At 45.5% G+C, this 27,128-nt stretch overlaps 5 protein-coding genes across 5 annotated transcripts; 2 read left to right on the plus strand and 3 right to left on the minus strand.

Annotated features, from left to right (window-relative positions):
- Positions 1-68: 68 nt before the first annotated feature.
- Positions 69-1,922, plus strand: JR316_0010487 (Flap endonuclease GEN-like 1; the record flags this gene model as incomplete). The annotated part of the gene is made up of 8 exons (XM_047896155.1): positions 69-92; positions 142-192; positions 249-389; positions 453-568; positions 624-1,194; positions 1,260-1,509; positions 1,558-1,715; positions 1,773-1,922. 8 exons carry the CDS (start codon positions 69-71, stop codon positions 1,920-1,922), a joined length of 1,461 nt encoding a protein of 486 aa, XP_047744200.1.
- Positions 1,923-5,100: 3,178 nt separating this feature from the next.
- JR316_0010488 (Flap endonuclease GEN-like protein 1) lies at positions 5,101-10,816 on the plus strand (the record flags this gene model as incomplete). Its single annotated transcript, XM_047896156.1, is given in 19 exon segments — positions 5,101-5,219; positions 5,270-5,380; positions 5,439-5,823; positions 5,872-6,018; positions 6,067-6,221; positions 6,273-6,385; positions 6,405-6,954; positions 7,017-7,101; positions 7,152-7,322; positions 7,400-7,727; positions 7,785-8,030; positions 8,098-8,363; positions 8,427-8,627; positions 9,081-9,181; positions 9,233-9,485; positions 9,535-9,650; positions 9,710-10,265; positions 10,321-10,579; positions 10,632-10,816. The coding sequence occupies 19 exon segments, from the start codon at positions 5,101-5,103 to the stop codon at positions 10,814-10,816; spliced, it is 4,347 nt and encodes a 1,448-aa protein (XP_047744201.1).
- Positions 10,817-12,976: 2,160 nt separating this feature from the next.
- JR316_0010489 (uncharacterized protein) lies at positions 12,977-13,822 on the minus strand (the record flags this gene model as incomplete). The annotated part of the gene is made up of 2 exons (XM_047896157.1): positions 12,977-13,561; positions 13,769-13,822. The coding sequence occupies 2 exons, from the start codon at positions 13,820-13,822 to the stop codon at positions 12,977-12,979; spliced, it is 639 nt and encodes a 212-aa protein (XP_047744202.1).
- A 2,360-nt stretch (positions 13,823-16,182) lies between these two features.
- JR316_0010490 (uncharacterized protein) lies at positions 16,183-16,854 on the minus strand (the record flags this gene model as incomplete). Its single annotated transcript, XM_047896158.1, has 2 exons — positions 16,183-16,726; positions 16,802-16,854. The coding sequence occupies 2 exons, from the start codon at positions 16,852-16,854 to the stop codon at positions 16,183-16,185; spliced, it is 597 nt and encodes a 198-aa protein (XP_047744203.1).
- A 3,455-nt stretch (positions 16,855-20,309) lies between these two features.
- JR316_0010491 (ABC transporter 7) lies at positions 20,310-27,123 on the minus strand (the record flags this gene model as incomplete). The annotated part of the gene is made up of 34 exons (XM_047896159.1): positions 20,310-20,441; positions 20,498-20,559; positions 20,616-21,026; positions 21,074-21,122; positions 21,169-21,183; positions 21,237-21,358; positions 21,407-21,606; positions 21,657-21,680; positions 21,729-21,747; positions 21,801-21,827; positions 21,883-22,048; positions 22,104-22,338; positions 22,394-22,511; positions 22,562-22,620; positions 22,680-22,987; positions 23,034-23,115; positions 23,173-23,492; positions 23,548-23,719; positions 23,783-24,045; positions 24,099-24,494; positions 24,549-24,594; positions 24,652-24,677; positions 24,734-24,855; positions 24,908-24,998; positions 25,055-25,208; positions 25,260-25,299; positions 25,353-25,392; positions 25,441-25,556; positions 25,615-25,804; positions 25,856-25,955; positions 26,005-26,067; positions 26,125-26,267; positions 26,320-26,400; positions 26,449-27,123. The coding sequence occupies 34 exons, from the start codon at positions 27,121-27,123 to the stop codon at positions 20,310-20,312; spliced, it is 5,067 nt and encodes a 1,688-aa protein (XP_047744204.1).
- Between the last annotated feature and the right edge of the window lie 5 nt (positions 27,124-27,128).

Below are 27,128 nucleotides of genomic sequence, written 5' to 3' on the forward strand. Positions count from 1 at the left end.
TCCTTTAACTCGTCTTGATTTCAAACACACATCTTGCAATCCAACACAACAATTGCTGCATTTTCAACATGGGAATAAATGGACTTTCAAAGGTGCGTACAACGGAATAATGTTAGGTATAGTCTTACAGTGTCAAGATAGGCGATTAAACCCATTGAGGAAAGAGCATCTCTATACGAGAGTGCCTCTAAGGTTTCTATGGTGGTCCTCTACGAATTCTTTTCATGAAGCTGTGTTACTTTTTAAAGTATCCTGCTATCATGGTCTTTGTGTACGATGGACCGGGACGTCCAGCACTCAAGCGTGGTCGTCGTGTCCAAAATTCTCCACCATTCTGGACAGCTCCCTCTATGGACATAGTACAAGCGTTTGGATATTATGTCCACCAGGTATGCCATAATTTATTCTATTGAATAACACTAGTAGCTAAGTTTTGACGTTGCCTTGTTTAGGCACCCGGTGAGGCTGAGGCCGAGCTTGCTATGCTCAATCAACACGGCCTCCTTGATGCAGTCATCACAAGTGACAGTGATGTTTTTGTGTTTGGAGCGACTACAGTCTATCGCACGTATGTAGACAATGTTATCAAATTGATTGAATTGGGATTGAAATCATGATAATAGCATCCCGGCCAAAACAAGACGTTTTGAAGATGAAATTGCTGTATACACGGCTGAAAACATATCAAATGTTATAGGACTAACAAAGAAAGGTCTCATTTTAGTGGCACTACTTTGTGGAGGAGACTATGACGCAGTAGGACTCGACGGATGCGGTCCAGCTACTGCTCTTGGCCTCGCAAAATGCGGATACGGTGAAAGTCTGATTCAAATAGTTCAAACTTTTCACGGAGAGCGATTGACTGCTGCCATTGCTCAATGGCGTTTGGACCTTCAAAAGGAACTTTTCTCAAACTCCAGTGGACATCTGAGAGGAAAGGAGCGATCACTGGCCAAAAGCATTCCTGATTCTTTTCCCAGCCTTGATACACTCTCACTCTACTTGGAACCTGTAGTATCTGCCGGTGCTTCGTCCCATCTTGCTCCTGTTTATGACTTTAGGCACAGAGAACCATCTTTGAATCGTCTTGTTATGGTGTCATCGACTCATCTGGGGTGGAATACAGAAGAAATTATAAAGGACAAGTTCAAGAGAAATGTATGGGAAGGTGTCTTTCTGCAGATGCTATACTCGGTGAGTTGTCTATACTACGTTTAAATGCAATCGTAGCTGTTATTCATTGATCTGGCATATTACAGAAGTTTATTCTTTACGACCACACCCAGCAGATCCTTGCCACACCCAATATTCAAGCACGTTTATTCAACCGTAAAATTGCTAATCGAGCTGGTCGTATGGCACCAAATACTTCTAGATACCAAGCCAGATTATTGGTATCGGCACAAAACTTCATCGCATTGATGAACCCCTCATTTCAGTCGTCTACTAATTCGGACACATTTCGAGCTTGGGTCCATATAGATGCCTTACCGGAAAGATTGCTTCAAGGTTAGTTTTGAGACAAATGGTATTTTCAGCGCTTACATTGACCTCTAGAGCTATCTGGGGATACTAAAACCACACAAAAAGCTGACAAGTCTCGGGTCATGTTTGTTGAAGGATCTTCTGGAGATAGCAGCCAACAAGCAGCTGCATTTCCAGAGCCAACCAAGCATCATCGGGGCGGAATTCTTGAAGCCTTGGACCATATGATGGTAGACCTTGAACATATCAAATTATTGCAGGATATTAATCAATAACGGACTGCTCAGAAGGGAGAATATGCATCCTCAACTACAAGATCCCTGTTGATTGATCCCAATGTCATCGACTTGACAGAAGATTCTGACCATGAGAAGAGATCTATATCTATCCCATCTTCGCTGCCTGAAACTGAATGCTCAATAATTGATTTGACTTAGTTATGCTTCCAATATGAAGACACGGACATCATCTTTGCTTGTACCTAGTCAAAGTAGTATGCATTGACTAATCTACCGTATTACTCTACTGTCTGGTATGCAACTCATGACTTGACTCTACTGTCTGGTATGCAACTCATGACTTGATGGTCGGGAAAGGCTTTGATCATATTAATCTGCTTCACTAATCTGCTTTGTTTCGATGAGACTCAATAATCGATGGGCACATTGCAGGGTGCAGGGCAGAGTGCACAGAAGCAGATGATGATGGAAATGGGATGTGCACACACGGGGTATACTTGCACGACAGAAAAAAGTGGTCCTGCACATAAAGACGGCATTGTACAGTACGACTCAACTTAGAATGAGGCCGGTGGGGTATAGCAGTGTAGGAAAGGAAGAGGGTGAAAAACTATGGGCAATCCCAGTGTATTTCCATGCCTGAAAATTCCTGGGCCACCCATGCGAATTGAGGCACAGTATACCGCAATCTCTCCATCACCAGTCTCCCAGGCATTGATGCCTGAGGGCAGCAATGTATGCGATAATATGCGGGGCGGAGCCAACAGTGGGCAGGATGGAGATGTGACAGCGGACGGGGCAGGACGGGGCAGAGGTGATGAGGGGGATACACCACAGAGGAGAAGAAGGCAGGGGGATCCAACTTGGGTGATAAGAGAAATCGACATACGCACCTAGTGTGTCGATTCCATCAACTGCGCCTTACACCTTGCATGGATCCATCCCAGCAAAAAAAATTAGAGAGTAGTTAGCACATAAGAAAGGATGAAAGAGAGCCTGCCGGCAACGGTGTATGACCATGCCTGAGGATTCCCAGTGTGCCGGCAGGCAGAAATAAAAAGAGAGGAAAGAGTGCTCACAGACCTGTATGCTCCCAGCGCGAGCTAAGACCCACGCAATCAAATGTATCTCGCGGGAGGCCACTGGGATAAACACGGGGGGAAAGTGCAATACAATCACCCATCGCGTGGACATATGTCAGGAAGAACAAAGGAAGAGACTGGACGAGTTTCTGCTTACCTTACTCACACACGCAACGCCACCATGCAATGCGGGAGCAAAGTGCGACGCGACACGACGTGATTTGGATGTCGAGTCTCTACCCACAAATACTAGTAAGTTGCTCACCTTATTTTCTCTTCCTTACCCCACCACCATAGCGCGGGAGATAAGGCCAATATGTACGACGCGACACGACGTGCCGGCCTTCGGGGTGCGTGTTTGGATGTCAAGGGCGCCGTGTCGCACTATTTGACGCCCTGCCGCGCGACTTGTGACGCAAGACTGCAGAAACTCCAAAAACAAGGTAGAGTGGCAGAAATAAACAAAGAAAATAGATTACTCACGATTGGAGAAGTGTGACGCAAGGGAGAAACACGAATCAACGCGCATTGCATAGAGCTCGCCCCATGCTGAATCGCCTGGTTGAATCGCATGGTGCCATAATGTCTCTCTCAGCGGTGTCAAATGTACACTCGTACACTCACCTTATTGTCACATTCTATTTCCACCTCTCCTCCACACACAATGCCCTTCCTGCAACGCGAAGCGACGCGCAGTCGCGAGAACTCCGCCATCCAAGCGATGCCATGCAAATCGGGTTCGGATGTTCGGATTGGGTCGAGGGCGGCCGTTCAAGCTACCTATTGAGGCAAAGGACGGCGTCGGGGGTCGAAATTCTTGTGACCTGAGCGGTCGAAGTCGCGCCAAACATTGGTGACCTGGGAGTGACGAGCGGCGAGCGATCGAGGGGCGGGTCCCAGCGAGCGGAATGGAGGTGAAGGGACGAGTAAGAAAACGAAAGGGAAAGTCAACAAAAGCCGCGGCTGACTCAGCTTAGCTAATCATTCCCGGTGACCCAAAGCGGGTGACCGGGTCCCCAGGTCACAGGGAGTTCGCTATAGAACGAGGAGACCCCAGTGGCCTTTCTAAGGGTCCGGTCACAAGGGTTTTGTGACCGCCTGCCAAAATTGGCGGGCAGTCACCAGAGTTGGTGACTTCGCTAGGGACTCAAAGTGAGCTTTATGCCGGTTCGGCGATTGTAAATCAGCCGTGCCTCGCCCTATCTCTACACAAGCTCTGTCAGCGACCACCGCCATCACCATGCCTGTCCCCCCAAACCGTCCAAGCTCACGTACACAACTGGATTTCTTCGATAAACCGCCGCTCATCAACCCTCAGTTGGCAAGACTCAAGCCAACACCATCTAGACCAACTGCAACACCGTCTAAACCAACAAGACTGCCAATTCAAACACTAACACGCTTTCAAACGCTAACACGCTCGCCATGCACTCTCAATTCCTATATACCTTCGTTGCTCACAAGCCCCGCTATAGAGGTGGAGGGTTTGAAACTGCTCACAACGGTGGTCTGAATATAATCAAGTCAGGTACGTTATTCAATATTATGTCGATCCTTCACTTATTGATTGTGGAAGCAGCGCAGGCAGCAGTGCTCTTCTTGCACGGCCCTCACTGTCCCACGGACAATCACCGCCCTCTGTGTTTGAGTTGCCATTGCGCAAACACTGTCTTTTTGGGCATCAGACCCACGGGTGTTCTACTACCCTCGTTCTTGCATCTCAACCATCACATTGTCTTTCCTTGCGCATCTCAAGTCTCACGCGCGCTGTGGTGTCTATTTTCTCTCACAAAAGCACACAATCCTGTTGTCGCCATCTTACTGTCTTGTTCAAAGTCGGTTTGGATCACACGTTGGAAAACCAGAATTGTCATTGTGAGTATTTCAAGATTCCTCTATTTTTTGACACAGATGCTCAAATGCGACACCAATTAACACCAATAGTTCAGATTGATCACAGCACAGATTGCGCGCAGTGTCAATTGAGTACTGCACAGCAGGAACTAGTGGGAATTGAAGGCGGTTGGCATTTTTGGGACGGTCTTGGTTTCTTTTCGTAAATCATGTTGCTTTCATTGTATTCTCTACTCACGGGGACCAAATACAACATTTACATCGAATTATAGCTCGGGAATCCAACACAGGCCTCAATTACCATTCAGGGCATTTGTAATCAACATTCTATGTGCCTTTATTCAACAATGAAACTTGGGCCACCCGTTGAAGCATATAACTTGCATTTTATGTTTTCGCTCTTTCTTATTTTTCCTCGCTAACAGCCTGTCTACATACTCATGGATGGTACTTCTTTTGAGCCTGATCCCCTACTTTCTGAACACAATGATTTGCTTTATCCATCCCGGACCTTGGATGGCACAGTTGTCTCAACTCTTGAAGAGTACTCTGCAGCACTGTATGGTTTCTTTTTCTCAACCAAATTTGACTTGTTGATGTTTCTTTTAGTGACACTATACGACGGAAAGAGCGTTTGAGGGAAGCATGCAGCAACCTCCATCTTTCAGTCCCTAAAAGTGCTAATTTAGAGCGCCTTCGTTCAGCTCTCAAATTATACTGGTCGGTATATTTTTCAGTTTGTGGTAGTTGATCCTTTTTATTGACTTCTGTTTGATAGGTTTCCGCTGGATAGCAGTGCCGATACTGCACCTACTACTATCAATACTGTGAATGAAGCCACCGAAAATCAAGCTGACATTGAAGATCAACATCTTTCCGCACAATCCCACAATATCATTGACGATGGAGCTCTTATTTCACACTTTTCGGTTGAAGGTGCAGCAGCTGATGAAATACTAGGATACGACGAGGACAATGAGTTACTTGATGAGGATGATGAATTTGGAGAAGATCTCGACAACAATGAAGACGACATCATGGATACTAGCGATGACTTTGAACAATTTGTTACTCAGACACGGGTTGACGAGGCTAAAAGATCGGAGAAAAATCGACGAGCAGGTGGCGTAAAAACACAGTCGGCAGTTGTAAGAGACTGGAAGGTATGGTATCATGTTTTGCTAAAGCTGTACTCAGCTCATGTATTCTAGATGTTTTGTCGCCAAGCATTGGACAAGGGTGAAATTCAAGATGACATAGTTGACTGTCATCATCTGCTCCTGTATATTCGACATTCAGCAGAGCGTCCAAAGCGTACTCGCAAGGGTCTTGATATTCCGGGTACTTATCTTGGTGCTGTAAGTTTCACCAGTAACAGATCGTGAACTGTCACTCATACTATCTAGTCCCAGTTGAAGAAACTCTACTTTGGTGCATTACGGATTCGAAAAATGCAAGAGGCCCTCGATCCAACACTTGAAAAAACTCGGCCCGCTAAGTCTATTCACGTTTGGGACTGTATAAAAGGAAGGATGAATGAAGCCTTAAATCGTAGTCGAAAGTGAGTGTTATTTTTTGTATAATCTTGACAGAGTTCTTATCCAGGAATCAGTGGCTTAATTCCAGGAGAGGATGCTCCTGATATTGTTGCCAACACGTTTCTGGCAAGTGTAACCGAAGAGCAAATGGCCAAAATAGGTGGAGGGTTTTTGATGCATCGGGAATGTGAGTTTTTCCATCCAAGACAATTCACTTTGGGTTGAGCTTGATGAGATCTTCCAAGTGCGATCTGTCATTAATGGACATCTTGCATGGGCAGCCCAAAATGCTTCTGGGAATCGAGGAGACGACTTTCGTGCACTCAAACTTGCGGAACTACAACCATATGTTTTTCTTCACCCCAATAAAGAAACTGCAGTTGAATGTGTCCTGGGACTTCAAGGCGAAGAGAAAGCTGCTGCTAACCGTGGATTGCGTACAAAAGTTAATCCGGTTTACACAGTATTTATTGCACATAAAGATCCAACAATATGCCCGCTTGGTGCCTTTGCGTTTTATCATCATTTCATCCATGATGTAAAGAAGCTTACCGAAGAACTTGATGTTGATTGGTCAATCAACAAAAGTTGGAGACAAGTCCGTGTTTTGCATGGCAAGACTTCTCCAACAACCCCTTACCACGAACAGAGTTTGTATAACCTTTACGTCAAGGCCTTCTCACAGGCCAATTTTATTTCAAAAATCAAGGCTCACCTTCCTCGCCATATTCTTGGTTATAGCCAAGAGAAGATGGGGTAGGTGAACTTGGTTGAACGTATATCTCAAATCATGATTGTTAACTTGTCAAATCAATTAGCGTCGATGGGGTACACACATCAAGATTGGGATGGGTTCGTGGTGAAACATACTTTGATACATACGCTCCAGCAATTCCAAAAGAGGTATTTTTGTTATGACATGTTATGGTTTTTTCTCTTACACCGTTTTCTAGGCCGTTCTCGGTGCTCATGGATACAAAACACATGAAGTATATGACCCTCTGTGGCGACGTGTCCATGTTCCAGAGGCATTTTTAAACTTGGTATGCCCTATCGCCGAGGATATTCATGCCAAAATTGTGGGAAGAGCCAATTTGTCGGGTGCAGCCAATTATTGGGCAATGGTAATATCGCTCCGCCCATATTTATTCCAGGTTTGCTCTTTGTTATCTTTGCTACTCATCACTCATATATATTGTAGTGTGGTGCTGCAATTTACCAGAAGTATCCTGAATCCGCATTATTTCGGCTTCCAGCTTTAGCAAATCCCCAGGTCCAACACTGGATGAAAACCGAGTATCCAACAAGCCTTGCTCACTTACAAGCTAACGCAGGAAGTACAGTGGATTTGGAACGTATACAAAACAACCTTCTTCGCCTATCTCTTGAAGAAATGAGGGCGCTTTTAGCAACCCAGGCAGCAGAATTGAAGGAAATGCGTCTTTTAATTCAGCGCCGTACTGATGTTCTTTCTCCAACCAAGGGATTCTCAAATTTGTCATATCAACATAGTTTAAACGTCTCCAAAGGTATCTTGACTTAACTTGCTATTGATATATTTCTGTGAATTGATTTTTCAACTATAGTCCCGCAACCTGTATTTACGCTAGCTGTGCCAGAGAGTCCACTGGCTAACAAATCTGCCGGTCATAGTGCTACTAAAAATAGCGATGATACGGGAATTTATGTTTTGAATGCTCCAAATGATAGCAAACAACCGGGAAGCCCACTTCGCGCCTTTGCAAATGGATCACCAAAGGTTTCTTCTGAATCCCGTTCGCGGACACAAGTTGATCTTGTATTGCCCCATGTTGACGCTTTCTCAAACCCTGGTGTGCCGTCTTATGTTTCTAACACTACTATTGTCTGAATGCTAATAAATCTATGGCCACACATTAGGTGGACCACAACTGTTTTGGCCGCCTGTTCTTGGTCAGAAATCAGTGACGTGGGAGCAAGTCTTTAGACTTATCAAGCGACCCGAACTGTTATGGGATGCATGGTGTCCATCAAAGACCCTTAACAAATATACACTCAATGAACAGTGGACATGTTACAATTCTGGCGAGCCGGTTTTTAATGCTTCGGGTACTCAGACAGGTATCAAGCCTCCACTTCAGCAAGTTGAGCTGCACTTTCAGTCAGCATGGCGAACTAAACCAGCAGTATGGTTTAATTATCTTTTTCGAGCTGTATACATGGTTTAATCCTTTCCTTTTGTATACTAGGCACGTAAGGCGTGGCAGCGCTTTCGCGAAATTCCGGAGTTTATTCATTCCGAGTCTACTTTACGTGGTGTATCCCCACAAATTGTAATCGAAGAGCTTGAAAAATCTGCTACAGGGGGCAATGGCAGAGTGAAGGGACTCTCAGCAATCACTGATGAAATCTATGCACAACGCATAGCAAAGGCGCAAGCATCAAAAGATGTACGCATATTTTAAAACAAACTTCTGACCACCTCTAAATTCAATTTTAGGTAATATCTGCTAGTGTTCAAAGCACAAACTCCAATAGCACTCAAAGTGTATCTACAGAGCCGCCCATCGGTAGAAAAAAACGGCAAGCACCAGTTGCTCCAAGGAGGCGCACAAAAAATTTAGTTGAACCATCAGCATAGTGTAATCGATGACAGTGTAACCTTACTTAGTAGTATTGAGCCCGCACGTAACTTAGTTTGAGAAGTCTCATAATACAATGGTCATACTCTTATATCAACAATCCAATCTGAGTTATTTGACATCTCTTTTATCCATACACACAACACAGCGGCAAATCACATTGACAAGTTGATAATTGACAATGGGAATTAATGGGTTATGGCCAGTAAGAACCATTCAATGTCATGTCTGAGTCTTGGTGTGCTGAGTTGGCTACTACAGACAATCAAAGAAGCGGAAAGCAGGATCTCAATTCTCTCTACTGCTCTTGACCATCGAGAGAGTTCCGGAAAAATTGCGATGAAGCTTGGGGTTGATATAAGGTATTTCATGGTTTAAAATTTTGATCTATTAGTCTTAATTAGAATCAAAAGCACACTTATGAGCGAGTGTGTTGCAGCACTACAGGGACCAACAATCAGTGGCCAATTCTATGGCGGTGCACTGCACATTCTATTCATGAAAATGTGTGAATTCATCAAATATCCCTTGACTCTAGTATTTGTTTATGATGGCCCTGGTCGACCTCTCATAAAACGCGGGACTAATGTTCGTGTAAACCAAAGCCCATTTTGGACCAATCCATCTAAAGATATCATTCGGGCATTCGGATATCACATACACCAGGTATTGCATGCTGTCTGTGTAATTGTATTTAATATTAACTCCAAAATAGGCGCCCGGAGAGGCTGAAGCGGAATTAGCTATGCTAAACCGTAGAGGATTGATTGATGGAATCATCACTAACGATAGTGATGTTTTTGTCTTTGGCGCACAAACAGTATACCGCACGTAAGAACATTCTTCAAACTTGCTCAGTATACTGGATATTGAACATCAAATTTTATTAGCATTCCAACCAAGGAAAGACATTTTGAAGATGAAATGATTGCCTACACGTACTCGCATCTTTTGGATTTAGGATTAACATCCGGTGGACTTGTTTTATTTGCCCTAGTCTGTGGTGGCGATTACGATTGCGCGGGTCTCAAAGGATTTGGGCCGTCCCATGCACATGCTCTTGCATCGTGCGGATTTGGGGATCAGCTTGTCAAAGCATTCCAGACGTTAAGCGGTGTTGCTCTTCAGGATTTTCTCAACCACTGGCGCACAGAAATCAAGCATGAATTATTGACAAATTCCCATGGCCATCTACATAGCCGTTCACCTGTCCTGTCCGAACGTCTCACAGAATCTTTCCCCGACCTTGACATTCTTGATCTTTACTTGAATCCACTAACTTCTGCCCCAGGTCAAAAATTTCAACCGTGGATTTTACAAGAGCCATCAGTTCCCGGCCTAATTGATGTTTCGTCGACACACTTGGGATGGCGATCCGAGGATGTACTCAGGAAAAGGTTCAAAGCCAAGGTTTGGGAGGGTATTTTTCTTCAAATGCTTTATTCTGTAAGTCATCTATTCACATTTACGAGTGCAAAACAAGGTCTCATGCTGCTTCTAGCCCCTCATATTATACGACTCTTCCCGGAAACTTTTCGCTACGCCAAATACCCAAGCTTTGGTTCTGACCTGTAAATTGCTCAAGCGCAAAGGCTGTGTACAACCCAACGCTTCAGAGTTACATGCCCGATTGCTTGTGTCGGCTCAGAACTTCGTCACATTGATGGGTTTCCACTCAAACCAATCCAATGAGGTTGACCAATTTCGAGTCTGGGTTCCTCGGAGTATTTTGCCCCAGGAGTTACATACTACAGTCGAAGGTAGTTTTATCTAACTGACCTACACATTGTATACTACTAACCACTTGCTCAGGTTCTCAATCCGTAACAAGAATGAAGATAAATCCCAGTCGAAGGCGCAGACCCAGCAGCAGCAGCTCCACGATGGAAGAACAAAACAATTCCATTCGGCATTTTGAGGTCATTGATTTGACTGACGAGACCGAGGTCTCGAACATTCAATCTACATCCAATGTTATTGATCTGACTCAGGATTAATTCTGGCTTCAACAGACGTAGCAAGTATGTAACAGCGTAGAAAAGTAACAAAGAGTAGTGATTAATGTACACAAGGAATTATTTGATTATTTGAAAGCGAGGTCTGCAGTGGTACAGCACAGAATTTCTACCAGATAAACGCTAGCGGTGAACGTCTGAGCATTGGGGAGGGGAAGGGGGTGTAGGACTGTTAACTCACAAAAACAATATGCCACTCTACTGCTCAGAAACAACGCCACACCTAAAAGCTAACCTCACCGCCAATCACGGTTGATGGCTGGTAACAACTGGCGTGCAGGCATTATAGAGTCTTCTTTCAGGGATAGACAAATGTGACTCCTCCGCATCCATGATGGCGGCAGCGTTGGAGTTGTTCAGCATCTCGTGTAGGAGCACAAGCTGGCGATGGCAGAGATTGTGGCGATCCGTGGACGCGCGCCACGACGTAGATCTCTCTAAGTGGCAACAAAATTCTTCAACTATATTAAACCAGAAAAAGAAAGAAAAACGAACGCACGCTCAACATTGTTCGCAAACTCTCGCACCATACCCAAATCCCTCCATAGCCACACAAACACACCACCCAGAAACATAAAGAATTTGAAAGCAAGGTCTTCTGTAACACATGGATATGATAAATGTTAGCGGCACATGGGAGGAAGAGGAAACTCACAAAAAATAATACAAACAATGCCGCCCAAAAGCTAACCCCCACAAACATCCTTGGGGTCAAGCCTACAATGCAGCGGAGGCGTACATTAGCCAGTGGGCGAGAAGATATGGGATTAACATCGTTAGATTGTCAGCAGCATTAGTAAAAAGTATACAGTGGAGTTAAAAGAACACCGGGTGGTAGGCAGTGAGTGTATGACCATGCCTGATCATTCCTCAGCTCCCATCCACCAGTGCACGGAGAAGGGGGGTAGAGCGAGCAAAAAAATGAACAGAGAACACTCACGTTTTGCGCAGATCGGCCGCTCGAATCCAACAAGGAAAGCGGGTGCCCGTGAGCACACGTATTTGGGAATTGACGGCGTTGGGGGACGAAATTGTTGTGACCGGAGCGGAGGTCGACCAGCGAAAAGCTGGTGACCGGAGAGTGACGAGCGGCGAGCGATCGAGGGCGGGTCCCAGCGCGATGAGTTAGCAGGAGGCGGGAATGAAGGGGAGTGAGGCAGAATGAAGGTGGAGGTCAACGAAAGATCAGATTCGCGGGAGTATTACATAATCATTATCTAAGCAGTCCGGTGACTCGCCGCGGTGACGGCGTCCCCAAGTCACAGGGAGTTCGCTATAGAACAAGAGAGAAAATGAAAAGTATGGTACTCGAATTATTAGGCCATATTGGTGTGAGAGCCTCGCCCGCTTCTAATACCATTACGACGATGAACTATGCTAATTGCACAATGAACGAGAGGAATAAAATGGAAAACTACCAATACACATTATTTCAAGCGACGTATTGCACTCACACACGTATAAAGGCGCCAAAGAGGCCCCGAATAAAAAGCGGATTGTTTTTTGCTTTATTCTCTTCTTGGCTTTGTTATCTATGCTTTGTGTCACTTGTGCTCTTTGCTTTATATTTCTTTTGCGAAGAAACGGGGACATGAACAGCGCTGACAACTTTGTTTGTATCTAATGCTGTCATGCTTCACGTAACAGCAAGGACAAATACAGCGCCGAGCTGATCACATCACGGCATTACGGCAATAAGCGTTCCAGAGGAACTTGGACCCGACGACGCAACTCGTGCGCCTGACACGTCGTAAGTTGCAAAAAACGCCTAACACCAACGCTCCACCCAAAAAAAAAAAAAAAAGTTGCAAAAAACGACCACACAGTTCTTCCAAGATGCTACTTTACGAATTTGAAAACGAATCAGACTCTATACCTTCCAAAAGTTACATCAGCGGCGTTGGTACTGGTATACTTTACCCAAGGCCACTCGAAATAGTCTCGCGCTCAGTATTCTCAGAGCACCGGGCAGACATACCATGCACACAGAGACCCGGTATATTTACGCCCCTAACACTCTGCAATCAAATGATGTTGTTGCAGCTTGAAAACCTGTACACAACAATGGAAAAACATGGACAAATTGTAAACTGATTCTCGGATTGAGTTGAAAAAAAGAAGTTTGAAGCCAAAATACATTCGTTAGTCTGGCATTGGCACAACTTCCCATCCAACTCCAACCCCCCGTTTGCCCTCCAAACTTTTCAATGGCGCATTCAGAGAATTTAACAAAGGCTCTTTCCACGGCTGTGCACGTTCCCAATTGACAATCTCCTTGGGGAACCCCATTGGGCAAACGTTTCCTGCCCCAGAAGGACGGTCAATGACAATCACAAAAAAACCGCCCATATTTCCGGACCGTCTCGAGTCTTCGTCAAACAACTTCATCTGTAGCTTCAATTCATGTCTCTGCTCCGGTGGAAATCCGTCAACACTTTCAACCCTTGCTTCAAAGGCCAAGAAGAGCCTGCTGGACTTCGAATTCCCTTCTTCATCCACAACGGGGATCACGTCAATGGCGAGGATATTGCGCAGCCGTCGGTCAGGGTCGTTTGCCAAATCCAGCGCTTGGATCCCGTATTTGAGTAATGAGGGCCGGTGCCTCGCGCAAAAGGCGCTCAGCTTCTTCATCACATCCTGTGCATCCGGGTGTTGTTTGCTATTCTCCACGTTGATCCTGCATGCAATCTTGTGAGTCGGCCACGCTGCCTTTTGGCACTCTTTGCTCTAAGAGGGATGTGCAGATAGCTTGAGTAAAGCATCCATTACAAGCTAGCGTATACTGACACAGTACCAGGCGCGTTTACAACCCCCGCAGTTAGACAGGATGACTCCGGGTTCCTGACGCGACTTATAGCACCATTGACATTGGGAGAGATCCTTCCGAGTGACGTTAGGGAATTGTGATGTCCCCTGACCACTCGTTGGACAAACCAGTCGTTGTTGGTCGGTTTGAGTATGGGATTCTTGAACCCCGATTTGATTCATGGTGGTGGTTAGAAACTGAGTTTCAGAGTCGGTGCCAGATCTAGCCCGCATAATACCGGAAGGCCAATAGTCAGATACAAGACACAACCGGTACATCTGGGCAATTATGACGTAGTCTTAGCCTGTTTGAGTCCTTTTGCATCAGCCTCGTCAAAACTGCCTTTTAATATGCTCAAAATCTAATACCATATTTGCAAGGAAAACTTGGATATGAGAAAAACTGATCGAGTGATATCTGCACGCTATCTCCTTTAACCTGAGAAGCGAAAATACTACAAAGCTCACACTTGTAATGTTTCAGATATTTCATCATGTCCCAAAGCGCATTTGCCATTCCGATTGACCGACCGCCAGGTTGTGAAGGTCTCCAAATCGTAGGTAGTCTGACCACCGAAGTGGAAATCCAAGCGCTCTGTATGACACTTTTTCCAGGCACATAGAGGTGGGAATGCACTGAATCGCCTTTGAATCGTTGAAGCAGCTCCGACACGACAGATCAGTGTTTGATTCCTGCCCCAAAGCTAACCCTCTTCAACTCACTCATTTTGCCAGTAATCGATCTTGAGACTTATAAACATCAACAATAAAATGAATACATTGTACAAGCATTTGCAATCTGAGTAGAAAGAAGTTTAAACATAAACATACACTCGCTATTCTGGCATAGGTACTGCTTCACATGCAATTTTAAATCCCCGTTGTTTTTTCTCAAGTCGTGTCAATGGCGCATTCAGGGCGTCTAACAAGGGCTCTTTCCACGGTAGCCCACGTTCCCACTTCAGAATATCCTTTGGGAACCCCATTGGGCAAACGTTCGCCACCCCAGAAGGACGATCAAAGACCATCACTAAGAAACCGCCCATACCTCCAGTCCGTCTCTGGTCTTCTTCAAACAACTTCATCTGTAGCTTCATTTCATCTCTCCGCTCCGGTGGAAATGATTCAATACTTTTAACCCTCGCTTCAAATGCATGAAAGAGCCTGCTGGACTTCGAATTCCCTTCTTCGTGTACAACGGGGATCACGTCAATGACGAGGATATTGCGCAGCCGCCTCTCAGGGTCGTTGGCTAAATCCAGTGCTTGAATACCGTGCTTGAAGAAGGAGGGCCGGTGTCTCGCGCAGAAGGTACTCAGCTTCTTCCACACATCCTGTGCATTTGGAAGTCGTTTACTCGCCTCCATGTTGACCCTGCACCTAATCTTGTGGGTTGGCCACGCCGCCTTTTGGCACGCTTTGCTCTAAGTGGGATGTGCAGATAACTCGAGTGCCACGTCTGTTACTAGCCAGCATGTACTCACACAGAACCTTGCCCGTTGACAACCCGCACATCTAGACAAGGTGATGCCGGGTTCTTGAGCTGACTTGTAGCACCATTGACACTGAGTGAGGTCCTTTCGAGTGACGTGAGGGAATTGTGATGCCTCTTGGCCACTCGCAGGACGTGTCAATGTTGGTTGGTTGGTTTGAGTGCAGTATTTGTCGACCTCAAATTGGCTCATGGTGGTGGTTAGAGACTGAGCATAACCAGCGCCAAATTTCATATCTATATAAGGAGGAGACACGGTGGCACGTCCTTGGCAGTATGGCCATTGACATAGCTTGTTTGTGTCCTGTTGATGGCCTGAAAGGGCCTGAATCTTGAGTTGAACATCATTTATGCGCTTTGATATGTCCAAAGGGCTGTCGATATTTTTGCAAGCTAGATCCAATGCTCACCTCTAATGTCCAGGGCATCGTCCCTTTGGTTTACCAAACATATCCGGATCCCTGATCAATACTGGGGGGGAGGCTAGAAAGCACAATTTCCATCTAACAAGTAAATCTTCGGAATGGTGAATAAGATTATTAGTAGTTCTTGAGGGAATTCTGAGGAAAGGGCTTTACAAAGGGGATCAAGCAAGGTCGAAGGGAGGTGCGTCTTTCAAGTTGTTCAGATCCTTCAGATGAACACGGCTGATCGTATCACGGCACTGAGTCGGCAAGCGGACATATCCGACTATAAGTACAACTTTAAGAAGAGTCGTTGGCAAGAACTTGCAAGAAGGGTGTATGTATTATAGAAGTGCATTTTTTATCAGCCAATCTTTTAACTTTAATAGTACTGCTCTACTGAAATTGGGGTATGATCCCCCAAAGCTGCAACCGGACGACTATCTCGTGCCGACCAACCGATAACGCTCGCGGCTCCACCACAAAAAAAAATCTTATGAGAATTATAGTAACCTTGACTTTTGCTGCTAAAGTAAAAAAAATCTATTAGCAAGGCCTGAACCTGAAGGCGACCCACGGTGATGCAGTAATATATTCATGTTTGGTGATGAATATTAGCATAGTTCGATTCTTAATGTGAATTAAAATCAACCATTGAATACCATGCCATAGTTCAACTTGGTAATCAACGGTTCTCTCCAATCGTCCATATCGAGGCCTGGAGGGGTCGAAGGCAGAGCGTGAGTGAACGCAATTGGCCAGGTTATGGATATCATGCTCTCAACGTCTGTTGTTATGACCACCATTCCGCACAGTTGCTTATCTCGCTTCACTTCAGCCTTCAGCTTCTCCAACTCCAGTCGAAATCCCAATTCATGTGCTCCTCCGAGCTCGTCCATACGTCGGGGCTTTGCGTCAATCGCAAGGAATGCCTTTTCTGGGCGCAGCAACGATGCTCCAGGCGATGGACGGACTAAAATATGAAACACCTCGTTCTCCCATCTTTCGATGTTTCGATGCAAATCTAGACCCAGTATGCCGTAGCACATCATTAGCGGGCGTTGCTTCATGCAGTATGCACGTAGCATGTTGTGACGATCGTTGATAGAAGAGGTGGCCACAGATTTGAGGCCACGGATGCCTTGGCATGTTGGCTTGTGACGTGGCCATGCTGCCTTTTGACACTCTTTGCTCTGCGTTCAGAAGTCAGTGAAGTGAGTATGATATATTGTCCATAAGATAGTCAAACACTGAATAACGACGTACACAGTAATACGATGCTTGACAGCCTCCGCATTTGAAGAGAGTGACCCCATCATTTGTAGATTTCCAACAACCCTGACATTGCACGAGGTTTTTTCGAAGTCTTTTGTCTTCTCCAGGCATATCTTCACACGAAATAGCAAGCGAGAAAGGCAAGTTGTTGGAGACAGTAGGAACCTGAAATTTGCACAATCACGTGCACTTTTTGACTTCGACAAAAACTCAACGGGTGAATATAGGACCCGGGAAGCTCCCCTATAAGCATGTCCGCCTGGGATCCCAATTTTTGCCCTCAAATCCGCGAGATTTTGGGGCTCAAATCCGCGAAACCGGACAATGCCCGATAGGGGCTTTCCCGATTAGGAATTTTTTTTTCAGCCCTGCGGGGCGAGCTTGCAAAACCACTCGACGGCTCGACAACTCATTAATTGATTGCAAAAGAAACATATGGAGTAGATATTTAGGTGTTACAGGCCTCCATTACTAGTTATCAGGATAGTGAAGAAATATGTCAGGGTAGCAGAGAAAAGACATCTTCAAGTTTCACCAATATGCTGTATATAGGAAATGTAACCTTGCTTCGATTTACTACTGTGCGTTCCCGTTGATTTCCATCGTCTACCGCTCTTAGATAATAGACGCTGGCCAATCATTGCAATCTAAGAGGGATCCCGGCCCCAAATTTGGCCAACAATTAGCTGCAGCTGGGAAAAAATGGTTGCGGCATGCCGCCTTTGAACAATTACTACAGAAGTTTTTTAAAAATATGGGCCTCAAATCCGCCAAACCGGACTTTGTTTGGCCAAAATTTTGCCTGCGGCGCCCTCAAATCCGCGAGAACTGGACAAAGAAATTGCCATTTTTTGGCCTCAAATCCGCGAAAATCCGGACATGCCTGCACGGGAGCTTCCCGGGTCCTGTGAATATAAGACCGGCCGATGACATAGTGAAGAAATTTCATGAGAGCATTGCTTTTATGGTGTACCGAATACATATCTCTGAATATGATAAATAACTTGAATAATATTTATAAACCTCATGGGAAGACTCGTACATGTAAAATTCATTGAAGTCATGAAGTTCATCCGAACTTGGCATCAGCCTTTCCCGCGGGTGGACAACGCAGATCAGTGTGGGCGCCTAAGTGAAAAAAGCCCCAGCATTTACACAAGAGTGCGCTAGGAACTTGAGTCTTTCTTCAGCTAGTACTCCTCTTGAGGCGTCCCCCAGAAAACACCTTATCGAAGCGGTCCCAGATCCCATTCCAAAAATCCCAGAACCGCATAGGCTCATCGTTAGTGATGAAGAACACCTCTCCCGCAACGAGAGGACGTGCATAGGAATTGAGGCGGTCAGCAGCCAGAACATGTGCATCAGCGACATTCGCGACGTATGTCCGGTCGACCAAGTTAGTGTTGTGGCCATTTTGCGTTCTCCATTGACCAGTGTTGTAGTTTCATATAGATGATAGTGATTGTTGGTTGAACATGATTGTGCGGACCCGTGAACCCCATTTATATTCTTCATTTTGACGTGTGTATGCAATCATAGCCGGACAAATCAACACGAGCTCACAAAATAGTAAAAGGGTTGCGGTCTGAAGAATTCTTTCATTTGATTAAGCAGACTAGGAGGACAAGACGCCATGTCGGTAAAATCGGTTATTACGACACCTAGATGATTTCAAAACACTCAAAATATTACAAAGCAAGACAACATCATGTACCATCGACTCCCCGAATTTGAAGTCCTGAAACAACCTGATCGTCCTTCTTCTCTCAAGGTCAAAGGAACACAAAGTTTGGTCATCGAATCCACAGCCATGCCATCAGCGCAAGTGGCATCAAAGGCCTCCAATACAGCACGCGACCAAGAATCGTAATTTGTAGGGTTCCGAGATACGCTTGCCTGCTCGGCATGCAGAAATTCGCCTGTGGCCGTTTTGCTGGTGGCAGCCCTGTTACAGACACGTGGAATATGAATTCCATTAATGTGCCTCCCCACAACGTTTTTGGTGGCTGTCAGAGGGCAATTGCTATCCGACGGAAGTGACACCCTCCAGGATGGAAAGCTCTGCTTCAATGTTCGCTGAAGTCTTTTTATTGGGCGATCGACATCATCGGTGTACCAAGCCTTGGATGACGATGAGTTTCCTGTAGGCAGTTGAACTTAGTCACGACCCAACAAGCAGGATCTAAACTCACCGATTCCTGAAGAGAGGAAAATATGATCGGAGGGACACGTCAAAGATCCCTTTCCATGAAGTTGCAGAAAGCTGCAAGAAGATGGGGAGCATCCTGATTTTCGATGTTGCCATTGGTAGATAGCTACACTTGCATCAAAAAAAGGTTCTTCCTGATAAATTTAGTTCAATTTTAATTTAAGAAAAGAGAAAAGCGATAATCACGTCATTATGTGCAGGGTCCGTTCGATAGTAATCCTGGGTGGGCGAAACAGGGAGAATGCAATTTGAATTGTCTAGATAGGCAGTACGAGTCCGACCGGTCACAAGAAGACTTTTGGATCCTGTCGATTCGAAAATATGTGCTGCCTGCTGCACAGTACCCAGATCATAACCTGGATGAGGGGCGGATATATGAAGATCTCTTGACGTCCGTGAGCGAGATGATGGAACAATCATGAAACCCCAGCCCTTGAGGTATGTTCCGCACCGGGACGTTACTTCATACAGTAGACAAAAGTTCCCAAAAGGCTCAATAGCATACAATCCTTGGAGAGAATGGGGGACTGATGTCGTTGAACAATCCCCGTCAACCGAGAGCAGCGATGCCACAGCAAGTCCCCAATCTCTTCGTTGATTTCCAACAGGCTGAGCCAAATTATACGTCGCAGCATCATAGAAAGCGTGAGGAACGGTAAAGGTGTCTAAACATGAAACCAGTGCGTTGAGAGTTGGCGATGTATGTAAACATGAACGTGGAGAAAGGTTGAGATTTGTTTGTAAGCCTGTAATCTTCAGAAAGGTGTAAAACACAGGCTGCAGTAGGTTGACCCAAAAGGCTAGTATGGTTTGCATAGTATATGTTTGTGGGCCTCGATCTTGTTATGCACGACGTTACCATAAACCTTAGACGTCAAGGTGGAGTTTCCAATACCCCATGGCTCGAGCCTGATACCCAATTTTTTCCACCACGACTCCGCTTTGCGAACCCGCAATTCGAACGGGTTATACGATTATTTAGTCGAGTGATCTTGTGATTATCGATGTACAGGAGGGATCAATGTTGATGCAATGTCGATGTTTGAGGAAAAGACAAGATATTTGAAGGTAAAAGAATGTCACCCTGAGTACTGGTTATCGAACACGTACATCGTCAACCCTATCCTAAGGCACGTGATTCAGGAAAAATAGTTTCGCGTTTCCAAAGCGCGAAAGGGAAGTATGGGCTTGACGATCCTTCCGAGTTATACACACAAATATATATATTTAAGACAACATCGCATCCAAATGAGCTACTATTAGAACTATTCAAAATTTGAAAAACATAAATCAAGCATTCGAACTAGCTTTAGCTTTCGCGGCCGATTCCAGCTCAGTGAAAGATCCGCTCTTCATGCACATGTTTCTGAATATTCCATCCTCCTTGTTGATTAGATTCCAAGGGGTATCAAACTCGACGATCTGAAATCGTGGGTTAGTTCGTGAATTAAGTGGTTAGAAAACGGAGATGTCTCTACCTGTCCTTTGTCCAGAACGATTAAACGGTCATAGTCAATGACAGTACGAAGACGATGTGCGACTGGGGTATATGCCATTAGTCACAAAGATAGAGTGTATAATCCAGAGTCAAATCACCTGTCAGAAGAAGAGAATTGGTAAACTCTTCACGAATGGTAGTTTGGATTTTGGCATCCGTCGCAAAATCGATGCTGCTGGTAGCCTCGTCCAATACAATAATGGAACTGCGACGAAGCAACGCCCGGGCCATCGCAATCAATTGTCTTTGACCCTGCGAGAAGTTAGTTCCCCCTGCAGATACCTTGGTATCAAGCGACACCGAAGCCTTGGAGTCAACATTGGTTGAAGCTGCTGACATGGTGTCAATGGTGCTTTCGCGATCGTGACCCGTTGGGGTTGAAGGTCTGGTTGGATTGCGCGATGATGATGCACTCTGATCTCTGGACGATTCGAGAGACAAATGTGGACTGTCCGTAATCATATGCACTCTGCGCAACACGTCCAGGCATTCAGCATCAGTGTGGTCACCTAGCAAATGATTAGCCATGCGTAGAACTTAATTTGATGAGACGTACCAAATGGATCGAGGTTGTCTCGTAACGTCCCTGAGAATAGAGTGGCATCCTGTAATATATCAGATGTTGCTCTTCGCCATTCAAATAATGCTTACTTGAGGGATGAAGGTCTGTAGAAGTACATCGTAAGATCAAGTGGGCCAGGTATAAACAGAATGCTTACTAGTCGTGAGCGCAAGTCGTGAATTCCAATAGTAGATATGTCAATTCCGTCAATCATGATTCGACCATTGGTGGGGTCAACAAATCTCAGAATACTCATAGCAAGTGTAGATTTTCCACTTCCTATAATGTATATTAGAATAGGTCGAGGCGAGGTTGCTAAAGGCGTACCAGTGCGACCTAAAAGGCCAACTCTTTCCCCAGCTTTCAGAGAGAACGACACGCCATGCAAAACGGCCGGCAGATCTGGGGCATATTTGATCTCCAAATCTTCGACGACAACGAGCGAGTCGTTATTAGAACTCGATGGCCAGTAAGCGGGTACGCGATTTGATTCAATTATTGCGGGCGGTTCCTGAGGAAGATCAAGGCTTTGCGGTATGTCAGTCCAAATTCTGTGATGGAAGATGGGAAAACTGACTATTCAACGACACGTTCAACAGAGCTATTGGAAATTGAGCACCAATCAGAGTCAGTATTATACACCACTTACTTCAGATCGAGCTCGAGACCTGCAGGCAAAGCATTAGACCATGCATCGTATGACCGAAAGAGAAAGACTTACCAGTCCAGAATCGACACGCCCAATAAACTGCGATCACGTGATATGATTAACAAGCAAAATCGTACGAAGATAGCCAGCGTACCTGAAGATGTAAAGGCCATTGCGCTTGTAATACAGAGACCAGCGAGGCCGGCACCGTTTGCGAGCGTAGCTATAGAGAACAATGTGGTAACCAGTACAGAAAGTGCACCGAGAGCATCGAAATTGAGTAGCAGCCATCGGTTGGTCATCCAGAAAGTATACCACATCTTTATCGATCGTGTCATCAAGTAGTAAAGCAAATATTAACAATAAAATACATACCTTGGTGGTAACATCAATCTTCTTGTGCAAATTATCCAAGAATCTCCTTTCGGCAGAGAAAGCTCTGACGGTGACAATTCCTTCAAGGAGCTCTCCGAAGTCTGAAAAGATAGGGGACCTCGAATTAGATTCCATTCTTCGAAGGTCTCGGCCAGTGTTGAGATATCCGATCGCCAACGAACGATAAGCAAAGCCTATGAAAATTGCTGGAATGATGAAGTAAGGGAAGACAACGCTGTTGGCCAAATATATGAGAGCAGAAATGAATTGAGTATTAAAGTTAAACTCACGCAACAGTGATGATGGCAGCAAAGAATCCCATCAGAGAGGAGTTGACGGCTTGCAAAGATCCAGCTAGGGAGGAGTCAATGGTTTCTACATCCTTCCCAAATCGATTAAGCATGCGGCCTAACAAAAGAATGAGACCGGCAAAACAAGCGAAAAGAATAGCAGCATACCCTGTGGGGTTGTATCATGGAATCGGAAGGTCGCTCGTACAACAGTTACGAGAAGTTGCCTAGTATGACATTAGCCCTAAGGTCACGGAGATATGGAAAGAATCAAGTATTCACGCACTTGAAAAGAATGCGGGAGGCTCGCAATGCACCCGTATACTGAATCATTACTGAAGTGATACTTGCTAGTGCAGTTGCCATACCAATGCCAGCGTAGATCCCGATGTAAAAGAGGGGATGTTCAGAGGCATTAGGCCATTGAATACCAAATATGCCTTTTGGGGGCGCTAGGCTCTGATAAGTATGGTAATGTTGATGATTCATGGAAAGGCCATCCATAGATGCTTCGTGTTCAGCGGTGGCAAACGTGCGGAACTCGTAGAATGCTGGAGAAGTCTCGTTGCCGATCTTATACGCTTCACCCCAAGTCTATGAAATGATAAGCAAGGACATATTTTGAAACCAACATGCTGACCTTGATCCAAAGTTTCTCGGAAATGTTCAAAAATTGAATTAGGACAATGATCAAGGCTAGGAAAGCCCATGTCCAGTACGAGCTAGATCAACGTTGAATCAATGTCAGGAATTATCGCCCAAGAACAATAAAGACGTACGAGGCCTTGAGGTAACTCTTGTAGATAGACCACTTGACTCCCCCTGTCTCTCTATGCTCATCTTTGACAAGTTTCCTGGGCTTTTTGGTAGCGTCGGCCGTTTTAGAAGGATCTTCGAGGGTTTCTTCAATCGCAGCTGCATCCGCCTCAATAGCCTCTTCCTTGTGCGCGTCAACAGAGGCATCCAATTTAATTTCTTCTAGAACACCTTGTTCCCTGAGTTCCTTGACTGTTCCTTGGGTGTCGATGCGGCCATCAAGCATACGGATAAGATAATGGGCCCCAGGAAGCACAAGTTCGACATGATGTGTTACCAGTACCTAGACGGAGTGAGTGATTCACGCTTTACAAAGATAGACGACGAGGTATACTCACGACAGTTCTGTTAGCCAAAAGTGGGCCTCGCAAAAGCTTCTCATAAAGGAACCTTGAGGTATGACTGTCGACCGCACTGAGAGGGTCGTCCAGCAGCACATATTTGGTTCGAGCATAAACGGCTCGTGCCAGCGCAACTCTTGCTTTCTGTCCTCCTGATAAACTCACACCCCTGGTAGACAATGCTTCAATATCAAAGTGGAGAGCAATAGGGAAAAAAAAAAAAACAACCGACCTTGCTCCAATCTCTGTTGCATCGCCGTCCTCTAACATCTTCAAATCGGGCCTGAGAGCACAGGAATCGATAACCATGTTATATCGTGCCTCATCGTACGGGTACCCAAACAGGATGTTGTCCTTGATTGATTGGTGCCTTAACCATGGCGATTGGGCCGCGTAGGAGATACAGTGCATGAGTCCGTTCTCATCGACGCGCGACGGCTCCTTGGACATAATTATACGTCCTTTTGTAAGGGTCAATTCACCAAGAACGGCGAGCTATATATGTGAGTTCAATGACTAGATCGTGCTCTAAAGATAATAGAACCTACGAGAAGTGCAGTTTTCCCAGAAGCGGTTGGTCCAGTAACAACAGTCAATTCACCCTGCGGGAAAACGACAGATATATCTCTTAACTCGAACACTCGGTCTTGAGGTCCCGTAACACTCCTTTCAGAGGCGTTATCATCAACGGTTGTGCTGGCGTCGTCGGCAGTCAGGTCGGCAGTGGTAGTAGGTAAGGTAGTTTTCCCGTCACTCTTGCCTTTATCTTTATCCACTGCATCCGTTACCTCATTCCATTTGAAAGACGCATTCTCGAGCCCAAGTCCTTCATCGTCCGCACCAGGCAATAGGGGCTCCGAATAGTCCTTCTTGAGCGAAGAAACCTGATCTGTGACCTCTTCTTCGTCGAGATAGACAGAAATCCTATTGAGCGCGACACCAGTCTGAAGATCATATACAGGTTAGGGGACTCAAAAAAAATGGCGTCTGCCACTAACCTGCAAAATTTGGACGATCCAGGTTGGGATAACATTCAGTGGTGCTCTGGGTGCCATTATTAATTATAATGACCACCTGATAAGTTACGTCATACAAACTTACCTGACCATATTGAATAGAGCAATTGCCTGTGATTTAACGCGTATATTAGGTGTGACAAAGGTGGGATGGCAAGATAACTAACCGTGAAAGCAGTACTAATGGTCAGCTCATTGCCCTGTAGAACATAGGCCATAAACGAGATGATGGATACTAAGATCGGAGCAGTCGTCCAGAGAAGGCCAAACAAAACCGAGTTGATACGAGCTGAGAGTTTTGCGTTAGCATGAACAATACAGGTAACATGATTCTAAATCACCTTTAACCATCCATTTCATTTCAAACTCTCGTGCGTCTAGGGCCTTGCCAATCCAACGCTCTTCCCAAGCAAAGAACTTGATGAATTTGACCTGGTTCGTGTTTGCAAGGTTATCGGGAGGTACAGACAATATATTAAGGAACGCACTGCGCCAATTAACTCATTAAGGACTCCCATACGCTTGTCTCGTGCAGCAAGCACGCCTTTCTGGATTCTGATACTTCGGCGAGCGATGAAGCTGTTGAGAGGCCATCCGACAAGCAATACTACAAATCCTGCAAAAGCGCTGAGACCCAATAGTCTAAGAACGAAGGTAAGTATTCGTCGATGTTGAAAAAGTGGCGCGCTTAACTGATACAGGAATACACCAGCGATGATAATCTCAAAGGGCGCTGTATCAAAGATGATTAGAACTCGTCGAAAGGGACCGTTTGATGAAGCATACCGCCATATATGAAGTACAAGGCTGAAATTGTCATAGAAATCTATGAACAACATGAGATTGTGGTTTGCATCGAATAATGGTGGCCTACCCTATTGGCGTCCCCAGCCATAAGGTTGACTATTTTTCCAACATCAGCTCCGGCTTTGGGGTCATCAGCTTTAGCTGCTTTTTCCTTTTCTTCTTTCTTCTTCGCTTTTGATTTGCCTTCGAGGGCGCATCAGCATTATGACGAAAATCGTGTTGTAATTTATAGGAGACACACGTTTGGACTCTTTGGTCTCGACACCATTTGATGGGGATTCCTTAACTTCCTCCTCTTTTTTGTCTTTGTTGACGACGCCTGAGAAATCTTTGCGTTTCAATGCCTTGTCGTATATCGCCGCCATCAGCTCGGAGCGAATCCGCGTTGCTGCCCGTCGGCCAAACCATAGGTGCTGAACGTCAGCTTGTGCCTATAGAAATATCATGCCGGTGTCAACAAAGTTGATGGTGATTGGCCAAACCTTCAAAATGGAACATGTGAACGCGAGGAACGCATATATGTATGCTCGCGTGCGGCTTTCCGGCGTTGGCTCTTCCAAGTCAATTAAATCTAGGATCCGCCTTAAGATAAGTTAGAATTTTATTGGAGAATGCTAGACATGGCACATACTTTAGGAAAAAAGGACCTGCATAGTTAAACAACACGCTGACAAAAGTTAAGGAGAAATCCAAGCTAGATAGTCGTATGTGTGAGAATCTAACAATGCGAGCATATGCTCAACCAACTGACATGAGATCAAGGGAGTTGGCCGCCCATAGGCGACGGAGCAGGGTGGAACGTTTGATGGAGCTGAACTTGACAAAAATAGGCCTCGATTGCATTGTGGGACTCATATCCCATACGTCCTTTTCTTCAAGCGTAGTATTTGTTCCCTATTGTTCAGATGAGCTCCGAGTCAATAGAGAGAATATGGAATCAACGTACCCGTTTAACCAAGGGGTAAACCCACTTGAAAGTAATCCATCCCCACAGGTTAGTGTAGTCCTCCGGCGAGACAGAATGCCCCTATGGAAAGTTAGAGAAAGACACGCCTGCCACATATAAACCACGTACAATTTCCTTAGGATCAACGCGGTTGCTCGGGAGTGCCAAAGGTATTGTGACAACTACAGACAATAGGAGTATGAGGGAAAGTAAATTGGTGAGCATACCAAGCAGGGCAAGATTAGATGGAGGCGGGGCCCCTAAGACACGGTTATCGAATAAAGCTCCGCCAAATTGAAGGATTGAGGTGAATAGCAGGATTAAATACAATGTGAACATGTCGGCGGGGCCGGTCGCTGGCGGAATAACGATGGGTCGGACGACGGTGTACATCCAAGCAAAAGCTACAAGGAATGAAGCCACTCCTGCCCATATATCCGTTGTATCATTGTATATGAGGAATGAGCCATGTGCGACCCAGCAGAAACACTGCACGATTCCTACGAATACAAATACCACAGTGCGCCAAAGGGGGGCGATATGGGACACTTCCAACACAATCTCCGTGTCGTCTCCATCAAAACCTTTCTCTCCGGTGATATCAATGGCCTCCGCTTCATGTAACGTCAGGTAAGTCTTGAATGGCGCGCCTAGAAATCGTAGTATCCGTCGGGCAGGTTGTGGTAGGGGTATAGTCGATAAGCACAAAGCGAAAACGAAGACTGCTGGAAGAAATGCGCTCCATGATAGTCGTACGCATTGACTGCTAAAGTCTAATGGGCCATGGTCCTCACAAAGGCCCATATCGC

The sequence above is a fragment of the Psilocybe cubensis genome, chromosome 10 (assembly GCF_017499595.1).
Source record: "Psilocybe cubensis strain MGC-MH-2018 chromosome 10, whole genome shotgun sequence".
Classification (NCBI taxonomy): domain Eukaryota; kingdom Fungi; phylum Basidiomycota; class Agaricomycetes; order Agaricales; family Agrocybaceae; genus Psilocybe; species Psilocybe cubensis.